The following is a 25,603-nucleotide window of genomic DNA, read 5'->3' as shown; positions in this document are numbered from 1 at the left end:
GGATGTGTCCAGGGATGGAGCATCCACCACCTCTCAGAGCAACCTGTGCCAGTTCCTCACCACCCTTATTATAAGAAGTTTCTTACAATATTCTTATATCCAGTCTAAATCTCCCTGTTTTTGATTTGAAACTATTTCTCCTTGTCCTATTACAATGACTTCTGAGAGATACATATCTCTCTTTCCAAGGGCTAAGCAATATGCCACGTTTTTGGGGTTACAGTAAGCAGATTCCATGATCCCATGAAGAAAAAAAACACTTATCTCCTTTCATTGCCTCTGAGGCTAGCTGTGAGTTTGCTCTCTGCTACTTCTGGTTCTCAGTCTCTGCATGTACTTAATAGAGCTCCCCATAGCAATAGCATCATGCTCTGCTCTGCCTTGAAGCCAAGTATAAACTGTTGGCAGAGAGGAAACAGTTCACCTTTCCTCTGCCTGCCTTGCCTTGTGCCCTCTGTGCAGCCTTGCTAACAGCCCTAGCCCTTTTCACAGAACATAATGGCTGCTAACTGTGAATAAACAATTGAGATGTGTTCTGTTTGTCTTAGGGGCTGCAAGCACTTCTAGAGTCCAAATAATATATGAATATTAATAGAACGACTGCAATGATATAATAAAAGCAAAGCAATAAATGTCCTCAGGAACATGATAATCTAACTTCAGAAGCAATTACCATCAATAACAAAATGCAGAGAGAAATCTAGGATTACTTTAATAAGATTACCTGATTTTTCTCGTTTGTTTCTGTCACTGCCTGTGATGCTGTTTCACCTTCTCTCTGTCAGTTTCACAGATGCTACTCAATCCAACCATTGGCAGGCCATGTTGGATGCTGAAGAGGAGTCTCACTCTCTGTCCTATGAGATCCAGTCAGCTGCTACTGCTTGGTCTTTGCCCTCCCCTACTATTGTGCCTGGCTGTCTCCATAAACTTTTTCTGCACCCAGTGTCTTCCTACCCATGCCAGAAAAGATGAATGGGAAGACGTGGAAGAGTTAGAAAAGCTGGGGGGCTTTGTGAGGGTAAAAGGACAGTAGGGAAAATAATTGTAAGGTCAATATTGTAAGGAGTTGGTGATTATAAAGGCTCTTAAAAAACTCAGCTTTATTAAGCAGGGCAAGGAGAGCTCAGTAATACAGTGCATAGGCTACAGTCCAATGAACTCTTTTCTAGCTTCCTGAAATCCTAATTGGTGCCCAGTGCTCATGCTCTTTTCACTCTGTTTTCAACCCTCCACTCGTGTTCGTATGGCACGTGCATCCCAGAGCTTGATCACTGACACAACCAGTAGTCATGGCCTTAGACAGAGAGTCTGTAGGGAACTAGGCAAGTCCTCAGGGGGCTCGAGATCTTATAGCTGAGAGATGCAAATGGTGCGATTGAGAAACTGCTGAGAGAAACAGTGATGTTTCTGCAGAGACCTTGGTAAATCACACTAGGGATGAGCACACCAGCTCTGTGTATGAGAGACTGTTCCTCACTGCTGGAGGCAGCACTGGAAAGACTAGCTGTCTGCTTCTGCTTGAGAGGATATCTGTACATATATATTGGTGTTGAGATAGACAGATAAGAAGGAAGGAAGGGAGAAAGAGAGAGAGAGAGATGTAGTTATAGATACAGGTCTGTTTCAGACAGACCACTTTTAAGCTCCTAGTGTCTGGAGGACAGAAAAGACTCCTCCAGAATTTACTGGAGATCTCATCTGGGCTCTCAACTCATACCGCACTTGCACAAGAATAAACTAAGACCTTCCTCGTTCTTGGAGAAAGTAAAAATGGACTGGAACACAGCTAATAAATAAAACAGGTTTAATCATAAGTGGCATACATATTTATAGATGAGAGGGAGAAATGGTTGGAAAGTTGCTGCTCTGGAAATGGGGTTAATAGAACAGTGTATTTTACCAGTCAATATACAGTACCAATGAAGGGTGGAACTGATAAATGAATATAGGATTTTGAGTCCCAGCAGCTAATTTTCACGGTCAACCATAATTCCTAGATTTCTGTCAAATTACAGAATGAACTAGCTTACAGCTCTGACCAGGACACAGCAAAGCAAATACAGCCAAGAACAAGAGTTTGGAGGTGAGGGAGAGACACAAGGTACCCAAAGGCCATTCTGAGGTATGTAAACCATATATACTCTGCTGTTGTGTACATTTTGGGGGCCACACTCTGTCCACAGTTATGCATGCACGCCTCTTGTTTCAGTTAGTGAGAGTGGCAAGCTTACATCTAAGAGAATGTATGTGGCTTTGATGGCAAAGAAAAGCAGATCAAACAGCAAAACCAGAAACAGGAGAGTGAGAGCTAAAGATGAAAAAGCCTGGATGGATTTGAGGAAGGGAAGATGTGAATGATGGCTGCAGATTTATCTAGCCAGCCAGTTCAGCCCCATTTGGACAGCCAGCATGAAACTTCACTTCTAGAGGTCTTCTGTAGCACAAAGGTTTCGTCAAGGTAACCTTTATCAGACAAGAGGAAAATTCATGAACAAAATGACTAGAGACATATTAACAAAAGAAATCTGATGGAGTTGGTCCCAGATCAAGAGTCTACAATCAGTCAGTTTCTACTGTTGGAGGAAAACCTAGTCCTGCCATGAAGTGGTCTAAGCCAACACGTGGTCAGTCTCAGCTGATACAGGCAGAGGGAAGGAACCGTTGGTCCGGTGTCCAACAAGGCAAAGGATGGCATTTGTACTGTGGAGTTTAGAGTTGGTGTGGCTGATTTGAGAAACTATTACACTAGGTTTGCAAAGCAGTCAAATGTATTGGCCTTTTGCAGAACAATTTCATTTTCAATCAATGTAAGTATTACGTAGTTTTACAGATGGAAAACATCTTTCACTTCTAAAAGTAGACACTGTTTTGATATCAAGCACATCTGCCACCTGATTTGGCTAAGAACCCACATGATACAAAAAGCAAACCCCAAATAAAATCTATAATACAAAACAACATTCATGTCAATAATTGACCCAGCAAGCATAAAATCATGACCTTCTTGCAGGCCCCCTCAGAAGTGACTTAGAGCCTTGTGTCCGTATGCAGAGTCCACTCCCTTGGTAAGACTGCTGTTCTTTGAAATGAAAGTCCCATTGTTTTTAAAGGAGTGCTTCTCGCATGCACATACACACACACATACAAAGACATAACCTCCTCTCTTAGCAAGTCCCGCACATTGGGTAACTGCCGATGCCTTCTGTGCATTTTTGACCTACTCTCTTTATAAGGATGAGGTTGATTTTTCTTTACTTCTCAAGTCAGTTTTCTTTAGACACAAAGGGGAATGAAGATGGACAACATTACAGAGAAATGCACACTCAGGCGTATAATTTTTCCTTGTTGCTTATGAGATTGATGTTATTTACATTCATTGACTCAGCAGAATCCGCAGGAAAAGTTACCCTTTTGCTGTGCAGGGTTTCCTCGATGAACCCAGTGAGCCCGTTCTGTGATTCCATAGACCATTTTCCTTTAAGGCACTTCATGTGGATGATGACTTCAGGCAGAAGCACAAGCCCTCTTCACTGGATTGTGCATTTCTCCCTCTCCCTTGACTGACCTTCCCTGAGAACTTTCGATTTGATGTACTTCAGGTCACTGTTGACACTTGGCCGGCGAGCAAAGGGAGAGATCATGCCATAGGCATCCATGTCCTTCACTCGCCGCATCCGGAAGGATTTCTGCTGGAAAGTGTCCCCATACTGGATGGAGATTTTCCTGTGGAGAGCAGGGCTCATCTCATGAGGTAACTTGGCCATGCTGAAGAGAACATAGAACATCTCATCCACGTTGGTGTTCTTCTTAGCTGAAACTTCAAAGTAAGCACAGTTTTCATCACTGGACACAAGGTTCTCACCTTCGTCTGAGCGCACTTTGCGGTGGATTTCACTGTGGTCATTTTTGTTGCCACAGATCACCATGGGGAGGTCAGCTGATTCCTTGGTCTTGTTCTTCAGGCAGGATTTGACCTCGAGGATCTGCTTCTGGAGTCTCTTGACCTCATCAAAGGATTCTCTGTTATCCAAGCTGAATACCAGGATGAAAACATCACCTGCAATTGAAAAAGGAAACTGTAAATGTTTAGAATAACCTGTGTCAGATAAGCTAATTTTCGAAAAACAATACATTTATTTGCCATCTCCCCCCCATAGTTGTTCTCTTTTTTTTTTTTCTTTTCTTTTCATGTAGTCCTTTTGAATCTCTTCATTCTGTTTTACTTTAGTTCCAGTTCTTCCAATCCAACTCCCCACTCATTTCTGTAGTGCAATTGCTTATGGCTTTGATGTTATTTCAGCCATATCTGAGTACGTACCCACAGATTGCACTGGACTTGCATGGGTTACAAATGGTTATTGCCCATTTGTACTGTCCTTTGTAAGCAAGTTTTCTAAAAAAGCTGCATCGCTTTTCTTTTTCTTCATTTTGTCCATATTGCTGTGTAAAATAGCTATTCTTAGACCAGGAAGAGTGGAGAACTAGTATCCATTCAGCCTTGGCCTTTTGATTATGCAGTACAAGAAACACCTGAATGAAAGATTTCCAGGTAGTCAGTCCCAAATGTCTAAATGAGGAATGAGTGCTTTCCCCATGTTCACTGCTCTGCTGCCATTTCATTTTCTCGAGAGAAATAGACCATGGAAAAAAAGAAATACATAAATGACACAGATCCCCTGGCATTTCCTTTTGACATTTTCTGACATACAATTCCTTTTGCAAAGGAATCATTGCCTGTTGAATGACAGTCATGCTGAAAGTGTGAAGAGATTTCATGGACAAAAGCTCACATCCGCGCCCCAGAAACTGGCCCTAGGACCTCCCTGAATGCAGATGGTAGCCTGGTCTGATACGAATGTCACGTTTCACTGGTTATCCAGAAGGGAAGATAGCAGACCCAGAGAATTGGTTTGTCATGAGCTGTTGCTTAATATATATCTCCACTGTCACTTCTGCGGTCAAGAACATATCTTAGCTCACAACAGGAACCGCTGACAATGGGGATGTACAAAATGAGTCCACTATTTTCCCTCTTTAATTCATTTGATTAATTGTAGACTTAAGGAGAAAGGGTAAAAGTAGAGTGATCTTTTTTACTGGTATATTAAACCAAGGGAATCAGGCTGGGACTTTTAAGAAAAAAAAAAATCTTTGAGCTTTTCTCAGTTTGAATTCCCTGCCTGTGCATTTTACATTTGCTTTTCACTGCTGGTGTCTTATAATGACATGCCTGTTTTGTCCCTCGCTGCTCTTTATTGCCCACGAGATTTTATTCAACCGTTCATTTGTGACGGCAGGAAAAAAAATGTGTTGCAGGAGAGGGAGGTGGTAGAGCAGGGGAATAAACTAGGGGGAAATCTTAATTTCAGACCATCACCCAGAGGACTTCTCCTCTGCGGCATAGGAAGCATACCAGCCAGGAAACATCCCTCTGGAGAAGTGAATCTTGCAGTGAAATCCCACAGCCCGTTTTGCTGTCTCCCAAATGCTTCCGATCCCCAAGAAACACTCATCTCCATGATACAGTTTTCAAGCTACACTTTATCATTATAATATTTTATCCATTGTTCCCTGTTTGCAAACTTTCTTCACTTTCTCACCTGTTAGGATAGAAAGCCTCCTCATAGCTGGGAAAGGGTGATTTCCTGAGGTGTCCAGGATGTCCAGCTGATACATATCTCCCCGGATATTGTAGACCTTGCGGTGAAAATCCTCAATGGTGGGAGTGTACTGGTCCTCAAACCGGCCATTGAGAAAGCGTGAGACTATGGAGCTCTTCCCCACCCTGGAGGCTCCCAGCACCACCATGCGATAGGAATTCTTGGCTGGCACATTCAGGGTGCAGTTTCCACTGGACATGGTTTTCATCATTGCTTGGACCTGAAGGAGGAAACGACAAAGTTGAAGGTAAGAAACTGAAGGTGGAGGACAGAGTAGGGATGTTCCATACCATGTTGGTCAAAGAACGCTCTGGCATTTACCCTGAAGATAGCATGGTTTTTAATTGTAATTTGCTATTTTGTTTAAGCCTTGAAGGGCTAATTTTATCAGCTGTGTTTGAACTTGGACACCAGGTTCCTTCTCACCATTTGCATCACTTAGACATTACCAGATTTTTCAGTTCTGGTTCTGTTTTAGATGCATAAACACAGAGGTCAGATTTCCCAATATATTGCACCCACTGAGGTTACCATTACATTTCCTAATGTACTACATCCACTGCAGCTGTCGTCAGGACCTAGACCACTTCATTTGGTTGCCTAAATAGGAACAGCTCACAGCATTCATCTTCTGAGATCAACCAAAAGTCAGACAGAAGCCCAAATCACGTTTGACATCTGTGGAAGCTAGACATCTCAGTTATTTTAAATAGCTGGTCCCATATAGCCTACATTGCTGACGCGAGGAGTTCAAGACGCAAAATAGCACTGAGTAGAGATAAATTCTGTGCCTTCAGTGACCTTTCTGAAACCAGAATTTAATCTAGCTGCTTGGACTGATAGTGTGGGAACTCCCTACCAAGAAACTATCAGTGCTGCAATTATCACTGCCTTGCAGTAGGACGGCTGACAATGGATAGAGTTGCAGTAATAAAGATTTCATAGGAGTTTCAATCTTTATACATACACAGATGTTGTATGACAGTCATTGAGCGTGCTAGTACAGGAGGAGAAAGGACAAAGGACAGCCATCTTAAATTACTATCTGACTAGATTTCCAACCTCTGGCAAGGAAAATTTGTCTCAAGACCTTGGAGATCATGTTTTGATGCTACTCAGATGCAGGAAACTTTGATGGGGAAATAAAAAGGAGGGTCACACAGACGTTTTACATGTGCTATTTCAAATACATTGTGTGCTGAAAGGAAAAATACAACCCCCAGAATGGGGAAAGCTAACATTAAAGCAAAGAAAGTACATTCTGGGCAGAGTTTATTTTGGTTACTAGGATCTTATTAAAGAATAATCAAGTTCCCACTGTGCCGTTTATTTAACTTAGGTGTTGTTTACTTAATATTACAATTTGAGCACTTTGTGTACACTGAAATATCATCTCTGGGTCCAGATCTGGATTCTTGTCTTTCCCTTGAGTGAATTTTATCTCCCAAGCGTTTATGCAGCTGACACTTATCTCAGTCAAGAGCTTAAAATCTTTGACTTTGTTTAACATATGCAAAGCACCAAAGCAGAAGTGAAGATACGGCCACTGCTAAATAAAGGAGTCTCTGGAATTCTAATCCAGAATCATTACAAGTGCTATAGCCCGAGGCAACAGCAAAACATGACTATTTATGATTATTGCTATCATTTGCTAGCAGCACATTCATCCCTATATAAAGCATAGAAGAAAATGCAGCACTTTCCTTACAGTGTCTTATGGCCTAAATTACACACAGAGGTCAGGGCTGCACAATATTAGAGGCAGACAGTAATGTCAGATTATAACTTTGGATGTAAACACACACACACAGTTATGGTGCTGCTGAAGTGACAACAAGGAGCACACCTGTTGTGGATTGGACTGCTTTGTTTAGAATAGGACCCATCTCCAGCCCTGCAGAAACACCAAATTTAATCTGAAACAACACTTCCACGTGCAGTGTCTCTATCCTACACGGCGAGTCCAATGCTGTCAGGCATCCATGGGCCAGACAAATGTCAACAGAACAGCTATGGGATACTTCCTTTCACCCTCTCAGGCTATATTTAGCTGACAGAGAAAAGCATAGATTTTATGAGGAAAAACACCAGCTTTTCTACAGGCTGTGCTCAGTGCTTAGAAATGAGTCAGCTCCTTGGACCAGGAGGGACTGGTATAGTTGCACTCCTGGCTGACTCCTACTGTGTGTACTGTTTTCTGACAGGTAACCACTGAGCTGCTGGCCGTCAGAAACCCCCATCATGTATCAAGGGAGCTCGATGTGTTACCGTGCTTCTCGGACAGCTGGTTTTGCACCCCGAGGGCAGGAGGTGCTTCTGTCTTCCTCCTTGACATGGACTCCATTGTCTTAGACCTCAGTGAATTTATGAGCATGGTGGTGATGAGTTGACTGTAGGACCAGAGGTCTTTTCCAACCTCAGGGGTTCTAAGATTCTAATGCCACAGGACCCAAAACACCTTGGAGAGGGAATTGACACTGTGGCACCTCTGGCCACTAAAATCATGCTGCCTCCCACCTCCATCAAAGACAAAATCCTACCTACAGGCGTGTGACTTTCAGGACACTTTGCCCCAGAGATGCACATGCACTGAGAAGGAAGAGAGGTAAGGACTTGCAGATTTTAATGTATTAAATAGTCACTCTATACTGTCCTCATTCTGCCTGTCCAGGCATTCAGTTAAGAGGTCTCCCATGCTTTCCTGACTGCTTTTCATTTCACATGGAGTCTAACGGTGCTTTTCAGCACTTTGATTCCTGGAGTTTCTATTCATCTCATCACCTCTGCTGCAAATCTGACTCAGAGCATGCCGTTAAGCTGGGAGCTTATGGGGTTGTTTTTTTTTTGTGCACTCTCCTTATCCCTCCACTTCAGCTTTTCTCCAGTGCAGTGCAGTCTTCCTTCTTTCCTCCTCACAAAAGGAAAGAAACTTCAGCCCTCATTCCCAGCACAGGGACTCATACATTAAAAAAGATTAAAGACAGAGGAAAGAAACTAGAAAGGAGCCACATGCTCATGTACTAAATAAAGCAAAATCAATCTGAAGAGAATGAGGAGGCAAACAACCTCCAGCTGGCTTTAATCTACATCTTTTCCTTGCAGTTTATTAAATGCTTAAGCATAGATTAATTCTCAGTGGTACCTTTTTCTTTATGTACTGTCTCCATGGCAGAAACTCTGCATTAGTATTTTATATTGGTAAAGGGATTTCAGAATGCCAGAGAAATACAGGCAGTGAGTATTATCTCCAGTTAATAAAGGGAAAGGCTTGCGTGCCCATAGAGAAATGAAACAGCTGTCCAGAATCAGCATTAAGCCTCGTTTCATTGGACTCCCCACATTTTCTACCTGCTGACCCCCGCTGCCTGTTCTGTAGATGCACACAAGAGCAAATGACAATGCACCTGATTTTCCTCACTCTGAAAAGCACTTGTCTGAATTCCAGTGAGGTGCTGCCAGGTTTAGCCCTGAGCACCTGGAGAGAACTACCTAAGAAAGACATTCCTCATTCAACCTGCCAGCAGCTTTGCCACCCAAGCTCCCCAGCTCCCATCAGGGAACGGAATGACATCTGCTTATCCTCCCTACTGCTCCCCATCCACGAGCACATTCCCGGAGCACCTTTTTTGCACTCCACTGTCTTTAGCTACAGTTTGATGCTTCCGTTTGCCATCCAAACATACTTCAGTGCATCCAGCTGAAAACAACATAGGCAGATATACAAACTGCATCATGCCTAACAGACCTGGCACCTGTTAGTCACCACTAGTACCCCTCAGTTCCCATGCACACTCAAATCACTTCTTTGGGATGTTTGTCTCCCACTGCCATCCCAAACTCCATGCTGCTCTCTTACCTCTCTCTCCTCCGAGGAGCAGCCCTGGGTCTGGGTGTTGCCTGATGAAGTCGGTAATTTTAACCAGAGGCAGCTATGCTGTAGAAGGCTGTCGTTCTGTGGATCCCACGTTGCTTGCCTGGGGCTCAGCTTTTCACCAGTATTTCCTGGGAACTTAGCAGGACTGGGAGGGACTGCAGGGCTCCAGAGGACGTCCCCCCATGGAAAGCAATGACTAGATCAGGGCTAAAGAAGGGTCTCTGGACCAGCAGCAGCTTTTCTTTTTAGTGAGATGAGCTCTTCTGCTCCCAGCCTCAAGTGAGGAGGAGAGGCAGAGTCTCCTCTGGGCAGCTCTGCTGGAGTAGGGATACTTTGAGCAACACCTGGTCCTGCAGGTCTGGGGGTTCATCCACTCTATGCCACCTCAGTCCCTATGGGAAAAAATCACTGAGGGCATGGAAGTTATCTACAGGGAGCCTAAGCTTCCCCAGGTCTTGCCTTGCATACAAACCCCTCCCCACAAGCTTCTTTTCTTCTGACCTGGGATCGGTATTGTGCTATTCTCTTTCCAGGACAGGAGGGGCTTTCCTTTACGTTTGCCGATTAAGTTTTTCTCCTTCCCTCCCTGCCTCTCTCTCCCTGGCTCTCACAACTACTGGCAAATTGCAGATTTCCCTTCTGTAGGACTCACAGATAATTGGCTCAACTCCTCCCTTGAAGTCAGTGTCAGACACAGGGGAAGGAGGGGTGCTGAGGGGGTGGGATTTTGAGCCTGTTGAAAAATCTTTTATTTTTTTCCTTCTGAACAGAAAGTTCATATGCATTCCAGACTGCACATTCCTTTTCTTCCCACCAGAAACCTGTACTCATGCATGTGTGGGGAGCGAGTTAGTGGATGTGTATGAGAGACACAGACATCACTTTGCCAGCTGCAAATTCAGAAGCTGTTTCTAAACACTGCTTCTATACTTCAGCACTGATATTTTCTGCAAGGCAGAAGTGGACTGACTCATTTCCCAAGTACAGGCTTTCTGTCCAGAATTCCCGTAACTCTTTTGCAGTATGGAATACAATCTCCTGTTCCCTCACCCTCAGTGTCATTCTCTTGGGATTGCTAGTTGGTCTGATTGAGAAACAAGGGTGATGTGTGACTGCTGTTAATTCATTAGTATTTAAATAAGCTAAACAAGCACCTCGGGGAGGCAGACAAATCAGAGTAACAAAGGAAAATTAGAGTGAATTCAGGCAGTTTGCTCCGACCTTGTTGAAGAAGTGTGTTTGCAATTTATTTCATCATTTACTAACTCTGCTTTTCTCCTTTCTGAGCTGAAGAAGCAATAGTTCAGACCATAATGTCTATTATAAAAGATGAAATAAAAAATAATTTAAAAAAGAGTTAAAATGAAGTATTTCAGCATTGCCTACTTACGATTTCTAATCAGATAAAAGGAAGAAAAACACTGAGATGTTCAAGATATTTTGACAATAAAAAAAAATACAAAAAATAACGAGAAGGGAGGTATGATTTCTCAAATCCAAATATACTCGCAGTTCCAAGTCTCTCAACGTTTTCTCTCACTTTCTCTTTGATCAAATTTACTATTCTTTGAAGAAAATAATCATCCAACTTCATCATCTGTTTCCTCTCAAGAATTCCCACAAGAATTTGTGCTGTTTTGGTGGAATTCCATAGGTTCTTTTCTTTTGGGAAGCAGCAGCTCCTGGCTTCCTCCTTGTACAGACAGCTTCAAATTTGGGAAGGAAGAGCGCAGCTTGGCACAGCACCACCAAAACATTGCTGGCCTCTTTCAGGAGCCAGTGAACTGCTAATGGGTCATGATCTGAACTCGGCTCTTTTTAGACCACAACACCACTGTCAACTCAAGTCTTTTCTCTTTGGTACAAAGTTGATGAGCATTTTTACAGCTCAGATAGAAAAAAGATATGATGCTTTTCACTCCCAAGCCATTGGTTCAGATCAAACCTTCACTGAAAGGTGTCATCTTTGGTGACTTGTCTGCAATCTGTGCAGCTTAGATCCAAACTTAGTGACCAGCATACTGGTGTTGATGCCACAGGAAGAATTGCTGCTGACAAAATTAGCATAAAATTAAAGTCCTATTCTGCTACAGAGAATATACTCCTCTTTCATGTCTATAGTTTGCAAGAACCTGAGTTCTTTGCAAAAAAAAAAAAAAAAAAAAAAAAAAAGGTGTAGAGAATTGTAGTCATTGTAGAGACCATCTCATCAGCCTGGAATCCCAGCCTACTCAAGATCTTTGTAAACCAAATGCAAAACTCTTGCCTAGCTGCCTTCATCAAGCCCAAACTCCCACTCAGTTGTCTTCTCCAGCATTTAAGCTAGCCATTCCATTTCCTTTAAGCACATCAAAATAGGATGGGAACATTCTTGGCTATGCACCTTGGTATTATTTGGTCTCTCAGCAGATAGCTAGTAAGAAGTCACTTCTAAAGAAAGCCTTCAAAAGATAGTTGCTGACAATGAGTCTTCAGAGGCTCACAGACATTGCTGTGGCTATGTTGTTGGGTATGTTTTTCCTTTTTTTTCCTTTTTTTTTGTTCTGAATGTGCTCAGCAGCAGTTAACAAAAGGCCAAGACTTCCCTCGTGGCTCAAGTATCCCTGCTTTTCCCATGGCTTCTTGGGGTACCTTGTGGAGAAATAAGGTTAATTCTCAGTACTTGCCCACTGGAGAAGCAGGGATGGCAGTACATCTCTGCTTCCAGGCCTGAAAAAGGAATAAATGAATCAGAGTGTTAAAGCTATGGCCATAAGAAGAGAAAAAGTTCCCCATCTCAGCAGTTTTCTCTGGTCAATCAGAGACCATCGATCTTTCTTAGAGCTTGTGGCTATTTACTGATATAAACGTCAGACATACAATGAAATATGCTCCGAAGGCACTTATTCCTCCTACTCCTACTGTATGAAGAAATCCAAGCTGAGCTTCTCATGTGGCTAACGTAGTCCCAGAGCATTGCAGGCTGTGGCTGCAAGAACCACCATGACTACCAGGGGCTATGCCTGCCTGCTTGGTGCACTCACCAGCATCAGCATTTGGGCAGTGCACACTCGTGGAGCAGAGGTGTCACCATCTGGAGCCATCACTTCTGCAGCTCCCGATGCTGGCTGCAGTTGGAGATGCAGACTGATACGATGGGCTGATGCAGTAGGACCAATCTGTTTCTCTCCACCTTAAGGAAAATGACAGAAGTGACAATCACATGCTGTTCAGTTCTGGTCAGAATTAGTTCAAGACAAAAGATGTTCCACGGCTTTTGTCTCCTCTTCAAAAGCATATGCAACAGAGATTAAATATTTAAACCAGCTATTCTCTCTCTCTTCCCATTCATTTTCACTCCCCTCATTATTCAGTAAAGCAGGCTCGTTTTTCCACCCCCTCACCTTCCCTCCTTCCCTCCCACATTCATTTCTCCTTCGTGGTGCCCCTCCCTTCAGGCAATGCTGAAAGTTAGTGTTCAGGAGCCACTCAGCTGCAGATAGGTATTATGCCCTGAGCAGCAAATAGATGGGCAAACACAATGCTTCCCCTGAATTACTTGTACTCCCTGGGCATTTAAACTCCCCCAGGGGTATTATGGGGTGCAGGAAAATAAGTGATGATCATCAGTTGTGAGTGAGAGCAGTAGTACTTGGGGAGAATACAGGTGGAGAAGGCACACATTTGAGAAGATGGTGATCTGGCTTGTCTTATTGTTCCCTTCAAAGGGCAACTGTCCACATTTCTTTATGAATCTGTAATTCCCAGGGTGTGAGATGGGTTAATAATATTTACTGAGATGACTGCAAAATGAAAAAGCATTACTTTGCAGTGAAAAGCATCCAGATCACTTATTTGCTGCATTTGCTATGAATCATTTTTAAATTATATTTTAATGAAATATTATGGAAAAAGGATTGCATTTCTAGTCTCTCTCTTTCCTTTTGCCACTCAGGGCACAGCACATCTGGATTTACTCACCAGATATGCACACACCCTTTCATTTTCATCCCATGTTGAAACTTTTTAAAACTTTCCCCATCTCTGGAAAATTGGTAGGAATCAAGATTAAGGCTAAAAAAAACCCTCCAAAAACCATCAATAGAAGTGTATTCAATAGTATTTCAGGGAAGAACATGAGGAAAAATAATGAGTACTAAGGGGGTTGTTATGTCGTCTCCCAGCCCCTACTGGAGGAAAAGCCACCAAATCATGTCCTACCCATGCAGAAGGAGAAGTGATGCACTCACCTAACAGTGACTGTGCTGACATTGCAGGAAGGAGTAGGTGTAGGGAGAAATCATGACGTTCAGTCTCCATTCAGAACCCATCTCCCTAGGTGCTCCTGGCCCAGTGATAATGGCATGGATGGCAGTGAGCCCATGCTTGTCTCTGCTGGTATATGATGCTGAGAGGAAGGGTTCATTCAGGAGGCCCCCAAGGCTCTCCTCTGGATGGCACCATCTGGGATCTTCCAGAAGAGAGAGAGAAAGAATGCTTTGGGGACCATTTCTATTGATGCTGCTATTTGGCACCACAGGATGTGCCCTTATTTCCTCCCTTTCACTGTCCTGACTCACTTACCAGGGCTAACGATTGTCTCTCAAAGATTTTTACCTGTGATGGTAAATGAACAACTAAGAAGAGCAGAAGAGAAGGAGGAGTTGAGGAAGATGAAAAGAGAAGAGCCTTGCAAAAGTCTTCACAGAAAAATCTCTGATCAAAAGCACAGTAAAGGCTCATTAGATGCAGGTAAAAACAAAGATATAATGAATAGCTCAGAAGTAAGAGGCGATGCATGAAAAATGCATGAAATGGAGACAGACTGATGAGCTCGAGCCCTCCGTAGCACACGCTTTGCTAACCGTGACCGGTTGCTCTATTTTGGTCTCCATTTGGGGAGAGAAGGGGAAACGCGGAGCTTGCTATCTGTGACAGCGATAGGGCCTGGGGGAACAGCATGGAGCTGTGTCAGGGGAAGGTTAGGTTGGAGATTAGGATGAGGTTCTTCACCAGAGGTTGGTGGGCATGGAACAGGCTGCCCAGGGCAGTGGGCACAGCCCCGAGATGCCAGAGTTCATCTGGTCAACACACTTAGACATACGGTCTGACTTTTGAGTGGTTCTGTGTAGAACCAAGGTTTGGACTTGATGGTCCTTATCTTCCACTGAAGCTGTGCAGTATGAAGAGACCTTCTTCAGTCACCTTCTCTGATGCTGCATGTTGGTACTGGCTGTACATCTCTGTGGCTCTGGGCACATTTTGTTTGGCTCTGAGCTTCACTGGCTCTTTCCAGAAGAACAGCCGCTGCCTGCTGATGGTCAGTATGGATGCTGTGTCCTCAGCATGGGATTGATTGCTGCTGTGCCCTCCTCTATAGCAGACCAGTCTTACTCTAGAGCTTGTGTGAGTACATTGCTTTTTCTTTTTTTCTATTGCTCCCTGTTCTTTTTTTTTTTTTTACTGCTCCTTTCATTAAGAAAAGAAAGAAAAAAAAAAAGGAAGTTTGGGGGATTGAAAAACGTCTTATTCCTTTGATCCAAGAAATATTATACGCCTTTGTTTATAATCAAAGGGAGTCAGTGAATGAGAATAATTCCAGAGTAAAGAACAGGTGAGAATGACAGATCATTTTTTATATTTCTTTTTGTTCCTGTTCAGTTTTCCCCTCTCAGAGGACTGCAATCATGTACTCCAGATCCGGAATGAAATGCATTATAATAATAATGATGGTAATACTATGTACTCTTAGTGCAACTTCTGCTAATATCTCCACACACACTGCAACTCCTAGAAAGGAGCTGGAGCACAAATATTTCAGCAGTTTTGTAGAATCATAGAGTCACAGAATCATTTGAGCTGGAAGGAACCATTAAAGGCTGGTCAACTCCCCTGCAACAAACAGGGACAGGTTAGAGATGGGAAAACCAAATGTGGACGCAGGTTTTTAAGTGATGAGCGTCAGTTGACACAGGACAGTGAGCACCTCCAGATGTGAGCTCCCTCTGCCCACACTCAAAACTATCTGGAAACTGAGCAACCATCGTTGAGGAATTATTGAGCCTGAGCTAATCAGCTCTGTGGCTGTTGGCCAGCTCGGAGCATGAGCAGAATTAGTCGTATCTGTCTGCAAAAGGCCATGCAAATAGCCAGCATTTCCAGCAGCAGGGCTGGAAATAGAGTCCTCATCTCTTCCTCTGTGCAAGGCACCAGCTGGATGGCCAAGAGGTGTGCATATAGCAAGCACTGGCTGTGGAGTACCAAAACCTCCCAGAGAAGTAAAGCTAATAATGGATGCACTGATAACCTCGTCTGTGCCCTTGGAGGGAACCCACACGCAAAGCTGCTTTGGCTTTCAGAAGGCTGTTGCCTGCTGCAAGCTTGCCACGAATGTATGTCAGACCCTCAACAGCTCGAGGCAGCCTGGAAAGCTGCAAGATTAAAACAAACTAGAAAAGAGGAAAAAAAGCCCTCAAGTGCTGCAAGGTCAGGTTTTTCTCTGCAGCAGCAGAGACCGGCATCTCAGTTTTTAAGTAAAAAATTAGAATCCAGACTAAACTTCTGTATTTTCATGGGGGTCCTTAGGCTGGGGCAATGCCCTGCACAACAGATGCTGTAAGGCATCACCAACCTAGCTTTGCTGCAAGCACTCTTGCCATGCTGTACAAACCCAGAACCCTGCTTTCAGTGGTGTAAAAAGCTATCATTTTGACATGGAAGCCTATCACAATTTCTTTTATCTGGTTCAAATGACTAAGCAAGCTGCTGAGGCATAGGAAATAGGGCCCAAGGCATTTTCTGTGTGTTTGTTCTGGCTGAAGGCTCAGAGGACGTGTACAGGAGTATAAATTTGCCCATTACCTTCTCTACGACTCTGTGTGCTCTCAGCCCTCCTCTGTCCAGAGGAGCTTGTTCCTCCTCAGGTAATCTCACAACAATCCAATTAGCAAGAAAACTTTCTGCCTTCAGCGCTGGATGAGACGGCCACATTATTAAAGGCTCCCATTGGCTCCGACCTGCACTTTGCTTCAAAGCAGAGGGCAACTACATCCGTGAAATGAACAGAAGGGACAAATTTAATTAGTGCCAAACTTACCCATCAGGATTCCCACTCCTGATAGTGGCGGAGTGCAGAGAAAAGGAGCTCTGATTTATGTGGCAGGTCAAACAAAGGCAGGGAAAGGAAGAGGATAACCACAAGAATTTGTTCACTGCTGGAAATCTCTGCTAATTGGGATAAAATGCAAAAACTCAGAGCTGCTTCATCTGCCAGGCAGCTCCATGTGGTACAGACCTAAGTCACCTCGCCTTTTTGTTCTGTCTTGAGGATTTGACCCTTTCGTCATGCAAAAAAAAACTCTGTACAGTGCTCTTTATAGGGGAGGGGGCAGGGGAAGAAACATAAGGAGTTTGATTTTTTTTTCATTTTTGCGTTTGAAGTCAGTTTACATAAGTGCCCCAAAATAGCAGTTCCTTCTTCTTGTTGTCTCCGAGAGACACTTTATGCTATTTTAATGCGGCAGAAAGGAAACCAGGCACGCGGATTCATGCCATGCGTGCAGTTCCTCTAATGAGTGACAGCACAGGCTCAAGGGTGCTGGTGCATGTTGGAAACCAGTTCAGCAGCACAGGTGATGCACTGGGAGGATGATGTAGAACTGCTGCTGGTCTGCGATGCCTCATCAGAGGCACAGAGGCTATGGGGATGCACAATTCCCAGGCCCTAGAGGGATACCACCAAAGGGTATGGCATCTGGACCATTCCTGGGTGCTTTTTCTGTTGGGGAGATGAATAGAAGGAACTGGGGACACCAGTTGGCATGGCAACCCCAGTATCTGCCTCTTCGGGCTTAGGCAATCACACACAGGTTGGGAAGGTGTGAAAGGGCACTTTGCACAAAGCCTCATTGGCGTGCAGTTTGCATCCCAGGCAGCTGTGTGGAAATCAGCAGTCTGCCAGAGCACTGTGGTTCCCCCAAAGTCCTCACCCTGCCATGCTCTTTCTTCTGGCTTTGCTAGACTTTGGGCAACAGCAGAGACCTCCAAAGCACCCCTCACCCCATCTGTCACCCACCAGAACGCAGCCAGGACTGCACTGATAAGGATGATCTGCTTGGTCTTCTTGCCTGTTTCTCTATTCTCCCCTGCAAAAAAGGCAGTGAGAAGAAAGGCTTTTGTTTGCAGAATGGATTGCCAAGTGGCTTTTCCATCATAAGGCAGTTTATGGACACCACTGGTGATTTGCTTTCATCAGCTGTCTTTGCTCATTGCATCCTTAGTTATGAGTTTTTTAGCAGCTGTATCTATCATGCTTATTTGAGAATACTGAAAAGGGCAAAGAGAGAATAAATATGTTGTCCTCACTCTATCTGAACTAGTTTAAGCTCTTGCCAGCAAAGAGAGCTCTAAAGTGGACAGATAGGAAGCTTGGGCAGAGTTGCAAAAGGGTGCTGCACTGAGCCTAGCATATTGCTGTTCAATAACCAGTGCAAATCCCTGTGATTTTATGGTAAATCTCCTAACAGCTGACGAGATTCAGTCTGTCCCAGATTTGGATCCATGTGATGAGAAAAAGAAATCTCAGCTTTCATTTAAAGCAGGAAAAGCAACGCAAAGACAACAAGCCGAAGTCTCTGTGCTTACAGAAACATCACTGTGTCATTTAAATTTACCCTACGAACCCAAAGGTTTGGAAGTAATGACAGATTCTTCCTATTTTCAATTAGAAAAATAAATATTAATAACATGCAAGCCAGTCTCATGATTCTGGAGAAAGTGACTCATGCTTCAAAATGTTTGGAGAAGTGGTATTGACACTGCTGGGAACAACTTTGGTGCCCCATTAATACCTAATCGGATGTGCTAGGGCTTCCTGTATAGCCACCTCATTAGCTCAGAGCCTTGGCTGCCCAGATCTTAACATTTTGATATCCTTACTGCCTTGGCTTGCCAAGCATGCCCTGCTATGTTTCTCAGTGAAGCTGGCCAGGCCTCTTTAAGCAACCAATTATCAGAAGATGTGGGGAGCTGGGCAGTTTGGCTGGGCAAAGCTCAGCCTGTTTTTTACCTGTGTCCAGACAGCTTCTTTCTTTATGGAAAGCACCTCTCAACAGGATGCAGTTTTCCAGCACTCCAGACTCTGAGCTTCAGGGCCTTTGTTGTACAGTTTGCTGGGAGAAAGCTATCATACATTATTTATTTATTTATTTATTTATTTATTTTGGTGGTATGTCTGGGCATTTCTCATCCTCAGGATGGCGGAGAGCAGGGGAAGGTGGCAGAGGGAGTCAGCGAGCTCATCCCAACTGATCTGACATAAATCCACACGCGCCTATGAAAGGAGAACAGTTACACAAGCTGCCTTCAATGTCCTTTAACAGCTGTCAAAAATGCATCCCACAGATCCAGCTGAGATATCAGCTGAAGAGGCACTTGAGATGCAACGTAAGGAAGACTGTCACAAATAGGTTGCTGTGATGGACTGAAGTCCGGACAGTTTGTTTCAGGCCCTGAGACATGCTCTGCCCCAACTTCTGTCTCACAGCCAGCCTGTGTATGGCCCACAGGACTCCTAAAAATGGATCTGTGATGTGAAAGGAGGGAGGGATTGCCACACCATATCCTGCCACCTGTAGAGGGGAATGCTGCTCCTACAGCTTGCTCACAATAAGCCCAGACTCAGTGGGCTCACAGGTGAGAAGAATGTTACTGTCCGTTCATCACTGCCTGGGTGAGATAATACCTGAATGTAGTCCATCCCAAAAGGTCCTCAGCTTCAGTGGCCCGTGTCTGTAAGTTCTACTCGACTCTCTTGTTCGATCAAGCCCATGTTATGATACTAAGGAGAAAATAGTCGGTAGCAGTGAGAGTGAGATGGCAGGTACTGTCACCTCCCTCTGTTCATTGCTGAAGGAAGGTAGGCAGACCTACGACTGAAGCACGTCACTAGCAACTCCCCTGAGATTACACAAGTCATAAATAGTTGAGAAACATGTTGCAACTCAGTTTTTAACTCTTGCTTGCACTAAAAGTTTACTAACTGTCTAACTAAAGGCATTCTCTAACTGTCCCACAAAAGTAGAGTAGTCCTGGAATATCACCTGCATCTGCTTGTTGTGATGGAGATTCTTGTAAAGAGAAGGTATGCCTTTTGAAGCTGTGACAGAGAATAAATAATACATAACGTAGGCCAAGGTTGCATTTAGTTTTCTGGCTGGCAGACAAATACACCACACAGTCAAGCCAGATTTGCTTCTGGCTATTTTGTAGAGTCATAGAATCATAGAACCATAGAATGGCTTAGGAGACCTTAAAGATCATCCAGTTCCAACCCCCTGCCATGGACAGGGCTGCCACCTACCAGCTCAGGCTTCCCAGGGCCCCTCCAACCTGGCCTTGAACCTCCAGTGATAGAGTACCTGCGGTCTATCTGGGCAGCTGTGCCAGTGCCTCACCATGCTCTGAGTAAAAATTTTCTTCCTAACGTATAGCCTAAATCTTGCCTCTTTTAGTTTAATGCCATTCCCCCTTGTCCTATCACTATCAGACCTTGTAAAAAGTCAGTCCTTCTCCTGCTTGTAAGCTCCCCTCAAGTACTGAAAGGCAGCAATGAGGTCTCCCCAGAGCTGTCTCTTCTCCAGGCTGAACAAGCCCAACTCCCTCAACCTTTTTTCATGTGAGAGGTGCTCCACCCCTCTTATCATCCTTGTGGCCCTCCTCTGGACCCAACTTCAACGGCTCCCCATCCCTCCTGAGCGGGGGCCCCAAGCCTGGATGCAGTACTCCAGATGGAGCGTCATGAGAGTGGAGCAGAGAGTGGCAATCCCTTCCCTCTCCCTGCTTGCTGTCCTTCTTTTGATGCAGCCTAGGATACTGTTGGTCTTCTGGATGGCAAGAGCACAGTGCTGTCTCATGTCCAGGTTTTTGTCCACCAGGACCCTCTTTAGCCATGGTTGCTTTGCGTTCCTCCTACTGTGGCACCAGTAGCAAGCCCAGCCTGGCATTTGGACACAGCTATGAAGTCAGATCCCAGGCATTCAGAGGAGATACAGAAGGCACCACAGTGACTTCATGGTGCTTCACTGCTTCTATCAGCTTAGAGGAGGAAGTCATCAGTGAATAGATCTAAAAATGGAAAGGAGAGCTCTTGGAGGGGGGTGGCCACTGAGCTGTGGAGAGCCTCCTCATTGTTCTGCTGCCGCCCTGACGTCTGTCTGTTCGCACAGTCAGAGAATGCCAGCCATTTTCTTGAGCTTAGCCTGACTGCCAAAGCTGCCCTCAGATGAGAGTACAGCCAAATTCCTTCACATCTCTGCTGCTTTCTGTTGTCTGCCATTGTCATGGAGAATAAAAACGATCCTACATAAAGCACTCAAACAACATGGAGCTGGAGTCACTGAATGTGAGATATGTCTGACACACTTGCCATGAGATCTTTAAGGGCCTCTGTAAGACAAGCCATATCTCAGTGGAGTTTTGTGCAGCAGCTTTGTTATGGAAAACCACTAAACTGCTCTACCGGGTCCCTTTTTTTTAATCAGCAGAATGCAAGTGACCATGTCCTGCTTGATAGAGCACACCAGGCATAGCAACATACCTTTGTAGGCTTTGTCTCCAGTGGGATTTGGGGATGAGAAGGGAGAACATTACAAACACTTCCCCTACTTCGTGTTCTTCTGTCACTTGTCACATCCTAGAACTTTTCTCTCACCCCCCAGAGCTGACTCTGGCCAGTTTCTTTCAAAGTAAGGCACTTGTCCCCCTGGTATGAGGCTTTCCTCCTAAGTCTCATTGTACCATGCAGACAGCAAGAGTTAGGAGAAAAACAACCTCGTTAACAGAAATGGATTTTTCTCTCCACGCAGATGGGCAGTGAATATTTTTAAATGCAGTCTCAACAAGATGTGCTAATTGGTACCACTGTAACCCCACGGTCCTTTCTCGTAAGCAAGCTAGAGAACAGATGGGTATTATTATGAAACTCCAGGGAGATGGATGGCTGCACAGTAAAGTGGACATGCCTGGCCCTCCTCCAGTTCTCAGAAAGGATCCCAACAAAGCACTTGATTCTGAAACCCAGCCTACAGTCACAAATCGTCTCAAGATGTGTTCACCAATCCAATCTCAAAAGCACCAGCACATCAACAGCCTAGAGAGGGAAGGTATATGTGAAAGAGGACAGTAAGATCACATTGCGTAAAACAATAACTGTTGAAAACAGCAAAAAGCACAGACGTGCCCTGGGAGGGAGAAATGTGAAGCATCAGTGTCTAAAGAGCCACTTGAGAGAAATAAAGGGCAGCAAATTGATCTTGGCTGTGCAGGCCATGCGTGTCAGCCAGAAAACAAACACAATTTGGCCTACATTGGTTTCTGTCACAGCCTTGAAAGGCAATACCTTCTCTTTACGTGATTCTGGCCAGTAAATCATTGGAAAAATATGAGCTAATGTGTGGTCCTTTTGTTACCAACAAGGTTTTGGGAATTGTGGAGTGTCTTGTGACTCCTTTGCCTGGAACCCAGCTGAAATTACCCTCTTCTCACAGAGGACCACATCTCTTTGTTCTCTCAGCTATACCCTGCCAGAATCCACCACAAAAACATGTAGAGGAGACGCCTGCTTTTGAGATGCCCATTTTGCCTTACATAGAGTGAGGATTGAACCCACACCCCTGGGATCATGGTCTGACCCTGATATTTCAAGAACAGAAGACCTTGGGTCCTGATGAGGCCAAACCTGTCCAAAAATCTGTTACTGCTGAGAGCAGAGATGGCAGTGCAGTTCTTCAATACTCTCTGGAGAAATTCCTTTCCCTTTCCCTCTCTGGCCTCTTGAGCTGTTCACATGGATCTCACAAAGATCTTTGTGATCCCTCAGCAAATCAAGGAATTAAGCAGCTTTATAAATGAAACAACCGTCAAGCCTTTCCTACAAGAGAGCAGATAATCTCTTTTATGAAGTCAGAAACTAAAACAAGAGCATTCTCTACCTCAAATACAAGTCCCTTTGGTTGAAGAGGGATAACAGCTGTTAATCTGTCCCTCTGTAAGTGGTAAAACCTTCACACATAGGACATGTTTGAGACGGGAAGATTAACAGAGGATAGAACCACAGTCCAAAAACACTCTAAGGATGCAGACATCAAAGAGGAGGGAGAACTGTTAAGTGTGAGTCTGAAAGCAGAACACTTAAACTGATGCCCTGACAGTGTCTGGAAGCTGGGATGTGGCTGGCTTTGGGCTCATCTCCAGGGGAAGCGTTGAGAATCACAGTGCTTTCTATCACATGCACACCTCAGACGCTGGTATGTGCAAGGAGTTACCATCTTAGCACCTCCTCCATCTCTAGGACTTGGCAAGTAAACATGCCATTGCTATGAACGCCAGCCTTTCTGGCCCCTAAATAACCCAGGAACATTCACTGCCCTGCTCACTGAGGACAGTCCTGTAACAGGACCCGGCAGCCCTCCCATTGCAGGCTGCAGCACACCTCAGCCCTCAGCACTCTCCACTGCAGATTTCCAGATCTGCTCTGTGGCAATGGGAATAAATAAATAAGAAATGGGAGACTGTGCATTTGAGTGTCTCTTGGAAGAATTTTCTTTGCTTCTGTAATTCAACCCTGTACATTCCCCTCCCCTCACTGAGATCTGGAGCTATTCTTGTTGGCATGATGGGATGCAGGAGAAATAATTTTGCTGAGAAATGATGTACAATGCTGTCAGTATGGACACAGGGGTGCTTGCTCTTCTCAGGAAGGAGGCAGAAGCCAGGTGAGGGTGGGAAGATGATGTCAGCCTACATTGGCATCCCTTGATGATGCTGACCTTATGCCCTTGCAGCTGCAGGAAGGCAAATCACCCAGCTGAGCTGGTTATCCCTCTGTTCACTAGCTGATTGATAGCAGCAATACTGCAATGCTTATGGGGCAGATTGATGTGATAGTTGCATCTCAGAGGCTGTAGTGTTTTGGAGGGTTCTGTCAGCAGGGGAGGTGACAGTGAAGGGGGGCACCCATGTGGCACACACCCTCCCACCAAGCAAACGCAGTTAGGTTTCTTTTTGCTATGACTTCTGTTTTCGTGCTGCAGATCAATTAATTTTCATGGTCCAATTAGAGTTACAGCTGTTAAAGCCTAGAGCATGACTGGCTGGTTAGGCTTTAAAGAATGTGACATTTTGCAGCTGAAAGCTTTATCACGCATAAGCAGTGTTAACACAGACATGGCAGAAGTTCATCTAAATGCCACGTCCCAGATGGAATGGGGTCTCTGTCCGTGTTTGTAGGTGGGTACAGACCTCTTCTGCCCACACATGTCATCTTCTTAGTGTATGTTATTGCCAGCAATGGATGTAACCATCTCTGCTCTTTTCCTGTCCATTCTACTCACCAGTCTTGCACCTACACAAGCACCTCTTGCTCTTACAGGAAACTCTCAGCATAGGGAGCGCTTTGGTGGCCCTTGGTGGAGTCTGCCAGCAGCAGTTCCTTCCACATTCCTGGCACGTGAAGCAAACCAGGGACATTCTCGCACAAAAATCTTCTTTAGACAGTAAAAATGCAGAAATGCTAAGAGACCATCCATGCAGGCACTGATGGCAGCAGAGCTCTGGAGGGCGATTGGGCAAATGTCACCTTAATAAGTAGGCAGACTTAACTCAAGCCATCAACACAGCCAGAATGGCCCCAAGCACAGCTCCGCAGTGTGTCTCCAGAAAGGGCACGAGTGCATGGCTGACTGAGCTGTGGCCTCTCCAGCTTCTGGAAGATGAACCGTTGTAGTACAGAGAAACAGGCATCCTTGTTGCAGAGCTGATCCAGGCATGTAACACCTGTCCTAAGCCTCCATCAGCTGAATGCACTGACAGGTTGCCTTTTATAGCAGGCTGGATAACCTAACCCAGCAGGTTCCCCCTTTGCAAGCTGCTTGAAGATATCAGGTCTCTGAATGACCATAGGGTTCCTGGTACCAGATTTCAGTCTAATATCCACCAAAATAAGGGAAGGTTTTGCTTAATGGCTTAAAGTTGCACCAGGGGAGGTTAAGGTTGGGTATTAGGAATTATTTCTTCTCCAAAAGAGTGGTGAGGCATCAGAACAGGCTGCCCAGGGAGGTGGTGGAGTCACCATCCCTGGAGATGTTCAAGAACCATGTGGCACTGAGGGACATATTCAGTGCGCATGGTGGGGATGGGCTGTCAGTTGGGCTTGGTGATCTTAGAGGTCTTTTCCAACCTCAATGATTCTATGACTCTTTGAGCCCATATAGACTATCTCTGCTCCTTAGGTCTCAGGACATAAAGGCAAATTGGTTGTATATTAGCACCACTAGGTGTATAGAGGCACCATTGTTTGGATGAATGTTTAAAATAATCTCATCTCCTCTGACCTGCACTCAGCTCAGTGCCATCATCATTTTCACTTTATGTGAGGCCCAGCAAGCTCCTCTGAGGTGTCCCCATCCTTTACTTAAGGCAGAGACTGCTCCATTCCTTGGCTGGTGTAGGTTGTGGTGCTCCCTCAGCTAAAGGAAAAGCTGGTGAATCCCTGCAGAGAGTCTCCTTCTGTACATCCTGGCTTGCGACAAGATCTCGACTTTTAGAAGGAAAGGGAAATAAAAATCTTCAAAACGTGTCTGCTTTGAAGATTAAATCATATTCTGTTCAGCCTATTTGTATATTTAGCTTTTTTTTTTTTTTTTGGCACAGATATGGCTGTAATTCTCGTTTCGTTTACACAGCTGCAAATCCCCATCAGAGTTAAAAGAGGGTAGAGTTAGAACATATTAATCTACCCTGAATAAGATATTCAACCCTGTAATTCACAGTTTACACTAGATTTTAAGTGCAAGGAACTAAGAGGCTTTCTTTTTGTCCTTGGAGTCAGGATGACATATGGACAGACTGACGTGGTTTACGTCCAAAGCCATTCCTGACCTGTGAAGTATCCCAGTGTATCATGGGGAATTATGTACCCACAGGAGAAAGATTGCTGCGGTTTCCTTTGGGATAATCCACATCCATGGTCTAAACTTTGTGTGGACCTTACAGCCTGGAATAACTGTTAGAGCCTGGCTCTTGAGTGGTC

The 25,603-nt window shown here is 44.6% G+C and overlaps 1 protein-coding gene across 1 annotated transcript in view; it reads right to left on the bottom strand.

The window, feature by feature from the left end:
- Positions 1-1,790: 1,790 nt before the first annotated feature.
- Positions 1,791-25,603, bottom strand: part of RASD2 (RASD family member 2) — a 100,674-nt gene continuing 76,861 nt past the window's right edge. Inside the window, exons 2-4 of the mRNA XM_052668264.1 lie at positions 9,520-10,129; positions 5,604-5,883; positions 1,791-4,060 (exon numbers count right to left, since the gene is read on the bottom strand). Of these exons, the coding sequence (XP_052524224.1) occupies positions 3,531-4,060; positions 5,604-5,874 (801 nt within the window). The 5' untranslated portion in view covers positions 5,875-5,883; positions 9,520-10,129 and the 3' untranslated portion in view covers positions 1,791-3,530. The remainder of the gene's footprint in view (positions 4,061-5,603; positions 5,884-9,519; positions 10,130-25,603) is intronic.

The sequence above is a fragment of the Tympanuchus pallidicinctus genome, unplaced genomic scaffold, assembly GCF_026119805.1.
Source record: "Tympanuchus pallidicinctus isolate F22 unplaced genomic scaffold, pur_lepc_1.0 scaffold8, whole genome shotgun sequence".
Taxonomy (NCBI): domain Eukaryota; kingdom Metazoa; phylum Chordata; class Aves; order Galliformes; family Phasianidae; genus Tympanuchus; species Tympanuchus pallidicinctus.
The sequence above is the reverse complement of the archived record's forward strand: the minus strand, read 5'-3'. Positions and strand labels throughout refer to the sequence as shown.